The sequence below is a fragment of the Pseudochaenichthys georgianus genome, chromosome 13 (genome assembly GCF_902827115.2).
Source record: "Pseudochaenichthys georgianus chromosome 13, fPseGeo1.2, whole genome shotgun sequence".
NCBI lineage: Eukaryota > Metazoa > Chordata > Actinopteri > Perciformes > Channichthyidae > Pseudochaenichthys > Pseudochaenichthys georgianus.
The window spans coordinates 1,361,434-1,375,285 of record NC_047515.1 but is presented as its reverse complement, the minus strand read 5'-3'; the positions used below and the strand labels follow the sequence as shown (position 1 = coordinate 1,375,285).

The window sequence follows — 13,852 nt, the reverse complement described above, 5'->3', positions numbered from 1 at the left end:
TTCAAGTCAATATACGAAAGTCAATCAAGAAATGAAGCAAACAAGCTGATCTTCAAATTCCTCAAAAGCACTGGTCTGAGGCATATACTGTGGTCTGAGGACAAGGATTTAATATGAACATTTAATAAATCAACAGGAGGTGGCGATATATGCTCCAAGTGGAAGCGATTCGCCATTACAGAAAATAAGAAGAAGAAGAACTTCCGGTGATACCAAGGACCGAGGAGCGAGGAAATGAAAATAACCGACCTGAGATGCAGCTTCCGACGCTGCAGCTTCATGCTACTCGAAATGGTCCCATGGAGGTCCACCGGAAAGGGAGGGGCTTCGGCTGATGGTTATGGTTAACCCGGTCCACTGTGGACCAGATATGTGGCTGTCTCTTTAATATCAATAAGAGTGGCTTGTTAGCTAATTCACTTTGCAACACGAATCTTGATTCGGTTAAAACCCCGTTAGAGACTGTGTAGGTTCGTCAGCGGAACAGCGGAAGAAGGTAACGTTAGCGCGAGCAATCGCCATTGTTTATGCGAAGGCAGAGAGCTAGGCCGTAGGCTAATTTCTGGGTAAACCCACTTAAATATACACACAGCACATGTATTGTGTATTTAATTTGAATAATTATCTGTAAAAATGATATAATAAATTGTTTAATTAAGGGTTAGTCAGCTACATAGGGCTCCATGTTCCACTTGAATGCAGAAAAGCTCATGTTATATAAACTGATCCGCTCATATCCTCTAATTCAAGTAAAAAACTGCTATCAGAAAACTTTACCCTGAATAATCATATGAGATTGTATAGACTGTTGGGTTTATGTAACGAGCCTGGTTAATAACGCTGCGGCCATGCATTTAGCAGTAAACTACGACGGTTATTAAAATACAAATACATCGTTCATGCTTGTGCAAACAGTTTAAACACGGATAGGACGTGAGAGATGTTTAATTAAAGAGATTTCAGGAGGCTGTGTTTGGCGCTCAGACAGCAGCATCAGCCCTGTTGCACCTGCTGATCTACCAACAAGGTGCTTCAGTTCCCTGAAGCACCTTGGTGGAAGGAGTATTCTGATCTTAACTCAAGTAAAGGAACTAGACCTTTTACCGTGAAAATACTCTAACTCATAACTCCTTAAAAATACAACATTTAGTTAAAGGTTTAACAATTATTCTTTGTACAGTTAAAAGATCCCTATCAGTTTTTTTCTATTAAAGTACAAGCATAAATGAGTACATCCCCTCTGAACATGTAATGGGCCATTCTACCGAATTAGACCAAAGTCAGGTTGGAAATGTTTTGAAATGTTGTATGTTTTTTTCCCAAAACTTTGTCCATATATATTTTGTACCATATCTAAATGACACATATCTAGTAAAAGAACCGTACATTTTTATATCGTATTTTCAGACTGTATTGGAATGTTCTTCCTCTACCAAAAATGGTCACTACCAAAACATAGTACATACAATGTAGTATAAAAGTATTATATTAACCTGTTAAGATTGTTTTACCTTCCCTTCTCTAAATAGTATTTTAACAAATATTTCTTGAGGCTTTTCACAATTAAATTAATAAAGATGCCTCCATCTTGCCTTATGTTTAAGTGTGAATGTTTGAAGCTACTGACCCAGAATCAGCACTTTAGTAACAGGCTGAAATAGAGGGGGGTGAGCTAGAAATAGAATGCATGATCTATTTGGTATTTTGAGCAAAATACTTCATAGACATGTTTTTTTATATATCTGAGACCTATAATATATGCCTAACAATAGTATAATAAGAGACCTTTAAAGTAACACACTGATTTTCAGACTTTAAAACACATTTATTTTAAAATGGTGGGATTTACCTGCTTACCATTCCTTTTTGTCACTACCGAAAGTCTTCACCTTTATCAATATGGGCCTTGGCAAAGGCTAAACAGCGTCTTACCGTGTGGGATGAAACGGTCAGTCCAATTTGGCTTATGCCAGCTCTGAGGCACTTGCTTTGGGATTCTCCTGCGCTTATGAAATGAAAAATGTCTTACTGAACTCTCCAGACAATTATTTCCCATGTGGTGCAATTGTTGTCAGCAATAAGTCTGAGCGATTCAGTGGGTTAGGTACCACTTTATGTCTTGCATTGGCTCAGTCAGTAGGGGCTTGGACTGTGACGGCCCGTCTACACTACAGCGTCGACAGCGTCGAAAGCTCCAAGCTGCTCCAAGCTGCCCATTCACTTTCAATGGGGTGACGTCACGTAGCCGCGCTTTTTCGCCGAACTGAATTGTGGGTAGCAGAGCGAGGCGTCTCAGGCGTCCCAGGCGACCAGAAGTTGAACATTGTTCAACTTCTGGTCGCCTGGACGCCGGAGTAGCCAGCGCCAGCCAATCAAATCCCGTTTCCCAAAATCTGACAGCTGAAGCGCTAGCCAATCAAACCGCGTCTAAGCTGGGAGAGATATCCCGCCGTTCATTTCTATATTTCAAAAAAAGTCGGAGGAGAAACTAACTATCGCCGTAGCGAATCACCCGGTTTTGTATGACCAGACCCTCTTCACCTCCCGGGATACAAACCGGAAGAACCAGGCATGGAGGGAGGTGGCAGAGACAGTGGGGGAAACTGGTAGGTTTTCGCCTGTTTGGGGAGTTTATATATATATTGCTCGCATAAAATCCCCGGGGGTTTTTGCTTTGTATGTCGGGGGCGGGAGATTCATGTGATTGGTTGTTGGCCGTGTTGCTTGAATAAAATCCCCAAGCTCCAGACACGCCCAGCTCCAAGCTATTTTTGGAGCTGTAGTGTGGACGCTCCGTGAGCCGTAGGGTCAATGGTTCAAGTCCCCGACCAGACTGTACGTATGGAGTGTGGACTGCTACTTGAGAGGTCCCAGTTCACCTCCTGGGCCCTGCTGTGGTGCCCCTGAGGAGCAAGGAGTTAGAATCAGAATACCTTGATTAGTCCCACAGAGGGGACATTTACAAAAGACTAGAGATGTCCGATCCGATCACGTGATCGGGGATCGGAGCCGAAAAATGACCATGTTCACGTCTTAAAGTCATCCTGAGGCCTTAGTTTTGGTTTAAAATTACACAACATCATGTATGTGTTGCTTCTGTTGGGCTTGTTTTCAGACCTGGTTATTTCTCTGAAATCTGGCAACAGAGTGGGCGCACTGTCTAATAGTAGCAGTAAGCTAACGAGAGGCTCCGTTCAGCTGGTGACTCGGGAGTCGGGACAGAGAAAATGTCAGGAGTTTGGAAGTATTATAAAATTGAAAGCGAAGGCAGTGTAATGCAGATGCAATGTTTGCAAGGCAGAGGTTCTGCGTGGTGGAAAGAACAGAGCTACGTTCAACACGACCAATCTAATACGCCACCTGAGAAACAAACACCAACAACAACACGGCGAGTACACAGCGGCCACTCAGGTAACGGCACTGAAACAACCGACACTTTCAGAGACTTTTAAAAGGAAAGAGAAACTGCCCCAGAACAGTGAAAAGGCCACAAAGATAACAGCCAAGATAGCTGAATGCATCGCGTTGGATGACCAGCCGTTATCCGTTACCTTTTTTTTCTCTTAATGCATTGCATAAAGATCGGATCGGGAAAAATCGGTATCGGCAGATTGTCAAAATCAAATGATCGGAATGGGAGCAAAAAAGGTGATCGGGACATCCCTACAAAAGACCCAAATACAGCTTAATGTTACCTAAGCATGCATCAAAAAAGTACTAAAGATAAAAAAAGAAATTATGGTAAAGAAGCTACACATTTTACAAAAATACACACCCTGTAACACTACTGAGGATTTAGCAGCCAGGTATATATTGCACAGTTTTTAACGACGCACATATTGCACATAGTTGGTATTGAACAACAAGAGGTGTTATAGTCCATGTCGTTGTGTGTGTGGGGGGGGGGGGGTTACTAGGGGCCGTGCTGGTTGTATAGTCTGACCGCTGCAGGAAGGAAGGACCTGCGGTATCTCTCAGTGGGACAGCAGGGGGAAGCAGCCTGTCACTGGAGGAGCTGCACAGTGCAGACAGGGTGTCCTGGAGGTGGGGGGGGACATTGTCCAATAGGGAGGACAGCTTGGCTGCCATTCTCCTTAGGTTAGGTTTCAGAGTGGGTTTACTTGTCTATGCTGTGTACTGTATCTTGTGTTTTGGATTGTTTTTGCTGCTGTGTTAATGATGCATTTTACTGCTGTGGATGTTTAAGGTTGTGCCCTTTATATACTGTCGGGTAGTTAAATCTACCTCAATGCATCATATTCTATATCAACGTGGTTCTCTCCTGAGAGAACCACGTATCTCTAAAAAGTATAGGATTGAGCTCAGAAAAACGTCCCTTTGTTCAGCTTTGGTGGCGATGCATTGTCCAGCAGTTCCAAGAGGCTTTTAAAATAGTTGTTCAGCTTAAGAAGTGAGATGATTCTCGCAATGCATAAAGATACATTTTGTTTTATCACAAACATTTGAAATCAACACAGTTGGTCATGAACATGTTTTTCACTAAACAGAAAATCAATGACAAATTGAAATCTAATAATCCCTAAAGCTGTCAGACACGTGTTAGTAATATAAAAATAAACAAATATCTGTTAACTACATTATTGTTTAATGAACAAAACCACTAATTAATGCTTATTTTCCTCTTTTCCCAGGAGGCAATAAGAGATGTCTCACTATTCATCCTCCCGCAGCTCGTCTCGGTCTACCGACTGTAAAGTGTACGTTGGTGACTTGGGCAATGGTGCTGCCAAGGGGGAGCTGGAGCGAGCATTCAGTTATTATGGCCCACTGAGGACCGTCTGGGTGGCCAGGAACCCACCTGGGTTTGCCTTTGTGGAGTTTGAGGATCCAAGGGATGCAGAAGATGCTGTGAAGGGCATGGATGGAAAGTAAGTAATAATATTTTCCTTATGAAATGAACAAATTCCATCTTCAAACGTGTTAAATGATGGGTGTGTTGCCTTGTAACAGACTTAAGAAATGCAAAATGTAAGGGGACTCGATAAGGGTTTTATTCCTTACATCTGGCATGTGGACCAGGAACTCCACCTGTCTCTGCCCTGACCTTTCTTCTCCTCAGGATTCTTTGTGGTTCCCGTGTTCGTGTGGAGCTCTCGACAGGCCTCTCCAGGAAGGGCCGTGGACGCCCCAGCCGACGCCAGTTTGACCCCAAGGATCGGTGTTACCAGTGCGGGGACCGAGGCCACTACGCCTATGACTGCTACCGCTTTAGCAAGAGAGGAGGCCGTCGCAGCAGGTGAAGGATTACTGTCTGTTGACGAGGTTGTGGCTGAAACACTTGACACTTGCTCTGATGAGAACAGCTCTGGCCGTCCTCTATCTCAAAGCAGGGACGGACTGGCCATTGGGAATACCGAGAGTTTTCCCGGTGGGCCGGTGCTGTGCGTGGGCCGGAGGGAAAAATCCTACCGGCCCACATTTGTCAGTGTTCCGGCCACTCCCTTTTTTTTGGCAGGGAAAGTGGGAGTGGCTGTACCCGTAGGATAGAAAAGGGGCAAGTGATGTCTGACTCAGAGGTCGCGCGGCTGTGGAGAAGAACGTGTTGCCCACATTCTGTTACTGAGTTTAGGCTAGTTAGCTAGCAGGTTTATTGTTTTGGGTGCAGTCACTTTTTCCTCCACTTGCTGTTCAAATACATGTTGAAAGAAAAAGTAAATCTGTTCATATGGGTGTTGAGAGATGTATCCATAGATTTAGTCCCTAATGTTGCTCTCCAAGTGCACCAGATTGATGCATTTAACTGTGCCAACTGCTAGGACTGTCTGACCCCCTAAACGCACCAGGAGCGTCTGCGCCGCGCCACGCTGCGACCTCCTCCTGCGACCTAACACACCAGGCGTGTTTCAAAACGTTGCGGAAGCGGAGCGTCGTGTGTGCAGCCTCGCAGTTCTTAATTAACTTTAAAACATTAATATGTAGTTGTTACCTTCCACTCCACAAACTGCAGCGACTAAAAACCAGGCCTTGTCCTTTCTGATGTTGTCCTTGTAAAAAGCATTGGTTACATCGTATACAATGGTGTGTTTCTCCACTTCCATTATGAACACCTCGTCGTCCATTGTGCGTATCGTAGTGGAGGTGTTGTGATGAAGGAGGGGGGTCTGCTAAATTAGTATATATGCGGGATGGGCCTGGCCCGGATGCTCACCTTTCCACTTCCTGCGAGGGGGGGGCTGCCTGCCCGACCTTACCTTACGGCTGCGCCGCGGCAAAAATAGGATTCATCCTAATTTTAGAGAAGCGCTGCGCCGAGCCGCTTCTGGGACGCGTCTGAGCCGTAACGCGGCACGTGTGGTGGAATAGCACCCATTGACTAGAGTGGCCGCGATCCTTACGACCGCCGCGGCGCAGCCGTAACGCGGCGCAGACGCTCCTGGTGCGTTTAGGGGGTTAGGGAAGACAGCTTTTAGATGCGCAGCTCCTCTGTCTTGGAATAGTCTGCAAATTAAATGGAAACTGAACAATCTGTTGCCACTAAATGTTTTTAAAGCTCAGTTGGATGCTCGTCAATCGGAAGCTGTTGGTACCTGTTTATGTGGATAATTATGTAAATGATGCTGTATGATGTCCTTTTGTTGTTCTATTTATGTTTTTATGTTTCATGTGGAACTACTTGAGCAGGTCTCCCTTGAAAAAGAGATCAATGATCTCAATGGGATGTATCTGTATAAATAAAGGTTTGAAATTAAATGAATTTAACTTCAACATTTAAAAATAAAATACAAATCTTCCCGGGGGAGCATGCCCCCGGACCCCCCTAGATAAGGTGAGGTCCACCACCTGCCCACACCCCCTGTTAAATTGTCTCACCCACATTGAGGATGCTTCCTACGCCCATGTTTTATTCCATGCGTCAAGTCAGGCAAATTGGGTCCAGATGTTGTTGCATCAATGATCTGTTGACATTAAAATCACTAAATATATGCCGTAACTATTTTGCTCTCGGCAACTCAATGGCTGCTCAGGTAATGTGATTACTATATGAATAATGGTCCAGAATAACATTAAAGGCATAGGGTTTTTTGTTAAGTAACATACTTTCGTCGCCGGCCGGCCGATACATGCCGCGCATTAAGTGGGCCTGTCTGTCAATTAATCCCCGGGCCACTTTTTCCTCCCAGTCCGCCCCTGCCTCAACGACGGTTGGGAATAAATGAGTTTTTTGTTTTCGTTTCAGGTCCCATTCTCGTTCTAGATCTCGCTCAAGGTCCAGGTCCCGTGGGCACCGGTATCTCTCTCGCTCGCGCAGCCGTAGCCCCAGCCGGTATGTAGGCACAGAACCTCAGTGGTTTTTGGCTTCTGATTTTTGGTAGTTATTGCATGAAACCTATTGCTTTTAAGTCTAAATGTACTGGTTTGAGTGCTGCAAATCACACCGATTAGATCAGATGAATTGCATTTCTGAAGTTAAGGTTACATGAATTAACACAGGATAATAACTAAGTTGATCATTTAGTTTTGAAAACTGTAATAATGCCCTATTTTGTTACATTCAAGGTCTCTCTTGAAGTTTTTCTGAATAAATCTTCGGTAGTAAGTTGCTGTCGATTCAAGTCTCTGCAGGTTAATAATTGCAACTAATTTACATTTCCCTGGACCTATTGGAAATGTTTTTATCATACAAGTCGTAGAAGTATAACTTTAGTTTAGCCCAATCTTTATCTGCAACAGTGCAGAAATACTTGCCCTAAACAGAATGAATAGACATGCAAAGCTGTGCAGCATTAGACATTTCAGAATAAGAATGTCATCCCCGTTGTTTTATATGGTAGCCCGGCCATCACGCGAACCTTTTGTTAACTCACTTTTGACGTACTTTTGCAGGAGCCGCCGCCGATCTCCATCCTATTCCAGACGCAGGAGCCGGTAAGAATAAAGCTTGGTTTACTATAAATAACTGTTATGTTAATACATCAATTTGATAGGTTTTGTAATGGCGATATATATATATATATATATATATATATATATATATATATATATATATATATATATATATATATAGGTATGTGACAGATGTGGCCATTCCTTTTCCGTGTTGTGTATATTTATTTTCTGTAACATTAGGTCTGGCTCTCCAGCCCGTTCCAAGTCCAGGACGTCGGTGAGAAGGTAGGTTGTGTGTGCGACAGTTTTTCATGACACAATTACACAGCTTGTATCTTTTAGGCACTGCTGTTGTATAGCAAACATTCCACCCTTGTGACATGATTGTTGGGTGAGACATGAATGCAGTGAGTGACGGGAGTCTGACTGTCAGGTCAGCACTACATGTTCATCTGTGAAGAAAATAATTCATTCTTAATTATTCAAAAGTGGATCATGTTGTTTCTCTCTCCAGTCGTTCCAAGTCTCGGTCTCGGTCCACCTCTGCACCCAGAGGTCGTTCCCCCCCCAGAGGTCGTTCCCCCCCCAGAGGTCGCTCCCCCCCCAGAGGGCGCTCCGTCTCACGTTCTCACTCACGATCTCATTCAGCCGACCACAAAAGGAACAGGTAAACCGTCTTAATGTCTCTCACTCATTAAAACAAGATTTTAGTTGCTTAGTCCTGCCAGTTGTCAGTGTTTTAACCAGACATTTTAAACTTGTGTAAACACTTATAAGGAAGAAGTAAGGTCTAGACTAACCAGTATAGAATTAAGATAGTTAAGACCACAACTATCCTGCGTTCTAAGAGAGGCTTAGTTATGTCCTTCACATTAGCCAGAACTTAGGTGCTCCATCCTAGCCAGGGAATTACTATTAAATAACCCCCACATCCACCCGGGAGCGTCACTCTGCCACCAAACATCCGCCAGAAGTGAGATGGACGAGCGAGACTCCTCGACGCAGAGAGATCTGCATCTTCGCCAAGTCTTCTGCTCTGCCGGGGGCCAGCTGTGGAGTGGGGGATGGGTAGCGACAGTGACTTGGGCCCTCTGTCTGGTGTAGGGAAGTATGAGCAAATGAAAGATTAGATGTCCCCGTCTCTCCTGTGCTCTCTTTTCCAGCTCTTGGTAGCTCTATTTAACCTCAGCTAGAGCCTGAAAAGAGAGCACATGAAAGATTGTTTCTACAGAGCCAGTAAACTGTTGAGACTCTTAGCAGCTAAAACCAGGGACATGTCCTCTGTACTCTTGCTTTCCTTTAAAGACACAAACTATGTAGTTGTATTTTATAGAAATGAATTTAAGTGCAGACATTGCAAGAGAGAAAACTGTAATAATGGGATTGATAAGTGTTAAGTAAAGATGGTCTCAGGAAGTATTTTCAATGTTTTAATTTCTTCTTAAATGCCCTATCATGAATCTGGCTAGATCAAAGGAATTCTCTAGAAAGAATATTAGCTGACGACACCCTTGGTGTGACTTAAGTTAAGCATCTCTGCAGCACAGTTTTGTTTATTTTTCATATTTTCTTTAAAGCGTGTGGTGGGAGCTGAGCACTGCACTGACACCACAGCTGATCCCAGGCCCATGGTCTGCCAGCTGGCGGTGTGTACGTCCTGCGGGAGGGTGACTAAGCGCTGACCTGAGATCAGCCTTCGCCTGCATCTGGTGTTAGACAGCGAGAAAGAGGTCGACCTTCCGACCTACCCCCCCACAGTGAATGGGTGACCGTCTGTTCGACCGACGCACACGCTCAGACGAGATCAGCCCGTGCACACATTCAGTTGTTCGACTAGAGTCTTCAGAAGTACCAGAGGGCTGACCCACACAGATCATTTAAATCCATTACCTACCTACCAGACCCCCCTACCTACCAGAGTTCTTCGGCCTCTGTCTTAGCTTCTGAAAGGGAGAGAGAGAGCTGACGAGAGATCAGACTTCAAGAGCCTCCCACCGCAGTCTCTCCGAGTTGTAGTCATCCTTCGCTTCTCTGTACTTGTTGTGTCTGCCACTGTCTCCAAAGGTAACAAAAAAACAAACCCCCTGAAAAGCTCATGTTCATGGTGAAAGAAATGCACAGGCTTGGTGTAGTCTTCAAAACTGGTGATTAGAGAGCTATAGTTGAGCCTTTAACAAGCATGCTCAGAGTACAAATGTGTTTGTATGCGTGAGTGCCTGGATGATTGAGTGAGTGCAAGAGAGAGAGACAAGATGAGATTCAATAGATTATATTTCTGAGGGGGGCATAAGGCGCTTTCACACCAAGTACTTTGCTGTACTTAGTTCCCAGTACTTATGGTGCGTTCACACCGGACGCGATGCGAATATTCGCTTCGCTCTCATCGCTCTAAACGCTCGAGTTTCACCGCGGCTGCCAGCTGTGTTTACTCGCATCATTCAAACAAGACGCGCTGGCTCGGGAGCTACAACTACAACAAAATGAACATATTTTACCGTGATTAAATTGTAATACACGTTTCTAAATGATGCCGACGTAACAACATACTGATACCGGTTAGTAAAAACCATGAATTAATGCTTGACAAGTCTGCAGACAGACGGCAGGCGAAATACCTTTTAGAATGCTTGTTTTCTGAATGGAGATTGGGTCGACCTGGCTAAGCTAACGTTGTATATGCTCATTCCACACTCATAACAACGGCCTACAGACATAAATAAACCAGCGACTGTATTCACCATGACACAGAGAGTCTGTGGTTGTTTAACTTTTGTCCAGTTTCTGAACAGATATGAGGAGCTGTGATATCTGTGTGCTAACTGCTAAGAGCTAACGGCTGATGTGTTCTGGTTGAACGCATGGTTGAACTTCAGTGACGGCAGGCTGAGATCCTCAACCGCTGATTGGCTTCCGCGAGAACGCGCCACGTGAATTTGACGCTCGAGTTGCAAAAATTGAACTCTCGCGTTTGACGCGGCACCGTTCAATCGTGTGATTCGCACCGCGTCCACCGCTTCATGCTCGCCGTCGGAGCGAATTTGCGTCTGTCCGCGTCTCTGCATTGACTTTACAAGTAATCGCGCCGCCCCCAAACATCGCATCGCGTCCGGTCTGAACGCAGCATAAGTTCATCGGAACTCTTTAGTTGCCGGAACTAAAGAGTTCCGAGCAGATCGCGTTCACACCGGAATAAGTACCTGAGGGAGGATTAAGCATATGAAGCCGCTGACGTCACTTCTTCTTCTGCTTTGGGTTTACTGGCAGGCCGCAAACAACTTCACGGCGTATACTGCCGCCCAAAGTCCCCGGAGTTGGGGAAGGCTTCAGTAGAAGCTGCTGGGATTCCCAGCAGCTTCTACTGAAGCCTTCCGAGTAAATCGCCAGAACGCCGACACCTCCCGCTCCCATGTTTTTGTTTGTGTTGCCATAACTTATTCTCTCTGCGTTGGTGCGCTGCGCTAATGCTAATAATGCTAATGCCAGCTAATACAATGGTGGCTTCAAAAAACTTTTACGAGTTTTACGGGGCATGGTTTGCAATTCGCCTAGCCAATCAGAAATTGGAACCTTTTCACCCCTTTTTAGTCCCTGCTCTCTAGCAGGGACTAAAAAGGGGTGAAAAGGTTCGCAAAAAAAAGTTCTAGTTCCAGATCTTTTTGGTGTGAACGCAAAATCCCAGGAACTATCAGAACTATTCCTGGGAAAAGTACTCCGGTGTGAAAGCGCCTGTAGTCAAATGTTTTTTTTCTTCTTGTGCGCAGGTCTCACTAAACCTTTTTACCACTGTGTCAAACCGCAACAAATATAATTAAACAATCCCCGAAGTATTTGGTGGCCGTCCAAATTCTATATCCTTAGTTAAAAGTAATGACTGGCATAAATATAATACCATACAAACAGCTAAATGTATTTTTAAAATGATTTGTTAAATACACATATGTTATAGCTAAACATTGTCAGAGAATAAAATCAGTGTTTATTTGTAGTTTACTTTTTCTTAGGTTATATATATATATATATTTCTTGTCCTGTACATGTCTCAAAATGTAATTGTTATCATCCCAAATAATTTGTTTGCATCCCTGGGATGAATGCACACATTTGAGTTTGAGCCCTGCTTCTGCCATACATTACCATTTTAGGCTACTTCACCAAAAAAGTATTTATTTTAGTACTCCTAAGAACTTTATAATAAACAATTAAAAAAAAAAAACGTATTTTAGTACTCCTTAGAACTTTATAATAACCAATACAAATATGGTGGCTTTTAATTGTGCAGTTCCTTCTCCGGTCATTACATTAAACACTGCTAAATGTCTCTTTAGAGTATACTATGTTAACAATCTGCTGTAGTTGCAGGTAGGGAGACTGTCAATGACCTGTCAGTTTTTTAAAAGACTGTTTTCTCCCCAGGTGTGTTTGTGTATTTCACTCTTCACCCTGGACAATTATTTATTTGAAAAGCAAAGTTTAGTCGCCTTAGACAAATATATATAAACTATTACAGGTGTACGAAAATACTTTTTGACTCTTCACATTAAAACTTGTTCTGACAGGTTAAAGAGGTATTCAGACTGTTTACAAGTATCAGTGTGTATCCGGTCATGAACTTTCTCAAAAGGTTAAAACTGTGTCAGATGTTTAGGACTGTGGAATTTCTGTCTGATCATTCTTCCATCCTCCCCTGTGGCAAGCTAATCCCTGTTTATTTTTGTTTCAGTCGTTCCCGTTCAGCAAGCCCTCACCGCAGCCCTACGCCTTCAGCCGACTGAGAGAAGAAGACTTATTATTCCCTAACCTGTCTGCTCTCACTAGCTGACTATTCCGAATCTTTTTTAAGTTACATTTTCTTCCCCATGATTGTATTCTGTGTGCAGCTTTTGGTTGTTAGTCAGTATAGTAAAAAGAGAAATTAGTTTCTATTTGATTGTTTTAATTGTTGCTTCTGCTGCATATCTTATCTTCCTTATTTAAAGTGGGGTAGCAGAAGCTACACTCCTGTTAAGGTAATACTAAATGTCGCCATTGACTTTAAGCAAAGTTTTGAGCAGTTTAAAAGTACACTTTAAGATTGAGTTCTTGAGGTTAGAGACATTGCAGTGAAAACTGTTTTTTTCCCTAAAATGTGTCGAATCTCAAACTATTTTTCTCCATTGAGAATTGGCTGAATATTATAATATTGTAATGCCTCCATTTTGATTTCTGAAATCTGATGCTGTTAAATGCTTCCTCTCATGATGGCATACGGCCATGCCTTTTTAAAATGAAGTCACATGTTTACTGTTTGTTTCTGTCCTGCACTCTCCCTTTTATCAACCAATCAGTTTCACTGTGTGCTGAATTGATGTTCCCCATGTGTTGATCTCAGATGTGTTCCAGTCACTTTACATTTTACAGTATACACAGTGCTGAATTTGATTTATGTAGGACTGCTTTAACAGCTTTGAGCTGTTCCTTGCTTATATGATAGGACAGTGGCAGTTTTATTTGAGAATAAACCTCTTAAACATACCTTAGTGGTCTTTATTCCACCTTTTGGTACATTTGATTTGCTGATTAAAGTTTTGTTTTGTGTAACTGAAACAAATATATATGTATGTATGTAGATAATTGAAATAATAAGATATCAGCAGGTATTATTTTCTTTGGTGCCCTTTCTTGTGCCCTATAGCTCTACTACTGGGACTTTTACAAAGTTCAAACAGCACTTTTTTGTTGCTCAAATGTACATACACGAAATAGGCTTACAGTTAAAGGTAGGGTAGGTAAGAATGGAGAAACCAGCTCGAGTTCGCTAGAATTTGAAAGTACGCAGCCGAAAAAAAAATCTGCCCCTTCCTTCAGACTTCCTTACAGAGCCCCTCCTCCAACACACACGAACGCGCACATGACCAATAGAGTGGCGAAGTCCCTCCCCTTCCGGGGGACCTCATAGTCAATGGAGAGAGAAAACTTATCTTTCGATCCCTTTTGAATTGTGCCACGAATTACAGATGTTTGTCAA

The 13,852-nt window shown here is 43.3% G+C and overlaps 1 protein-coding gene across 5 annotated transcripts; it reads left to right on the top strand.

Annotated features, from left to right (window-relative positions):
- Positions 1-282: 282 nt before the first annotated feature.
- srsf7a (serine and arginine rich splicing factor 7a) lies at positions 283-13,359 on the top strand. Of its 5 annotated transcripts, XR_004553316.2 has the most exons (9): positions 284-496; positions 4,653-4,889; positions 5,081-5,257; positions 7,199-7,285; positions 7,846-7,887; positions 8,089-8,133; positions 8,363-8,515; positions 9,426-9,912; positions 12,569-12,658. XR_004553316.2 is itself a non-coding variant. In XM_034097147.2 (8 exons), the coding sequence occupies exons 2-8, from the start codon at positions 4,666-4,668 to the stop codon at positions 9,517-9,519; spliced, it is 822 nt and encodes a 273-aa protein (XP_033953038.1). In that variant the 5' UTR covers positions 284-496; positions 4,653-4,665; the 3' UTR covers positions 9,520-13,359. The 5 variants fall into 5 exon arrangements, 4 of the variants coding, with proteins under 4 accessions (XP_071061396.1, XP_033953038.1, XP_033953039.1 ...); XM_034097147.2 differs by having other exon boundaries at positions 9,426-13,359; XM_034097148.2 differs by lacking the exon at positions 9,426-9,912 and having other exon boundaries at positions 285-496; positions 12,569-13,359.
- The last annotated feature ends 493 nt before the right edge of the window (positions 13,360-13,852 follow it).

Bases quoted from the DNA above. Each gene is read 5' to 3' on its own strand.
- srsf7a (XM_034097147.2), top strand. From the start codon at position 4,666: ATGTCTCACTATTCATCCTCCCGCAGCTCGTCTCGGTCTACCGACTGT. The intron at 7,286-7,845 runs GTATGTAGGCAC...GTACTTTTGCAG, and splicing joins CGCAGCCGTAGCCCCAGCCG to GAGCCGCCGCCGATCTCCAT. The intron at 8,134-8,362 runs GTAGGTTGTGTG...TTCTCTCTCCAG, and splicing joins TCCAGGACGTCGGTGAGAAG to TCGTTCCAAGTCTCGGTCTC.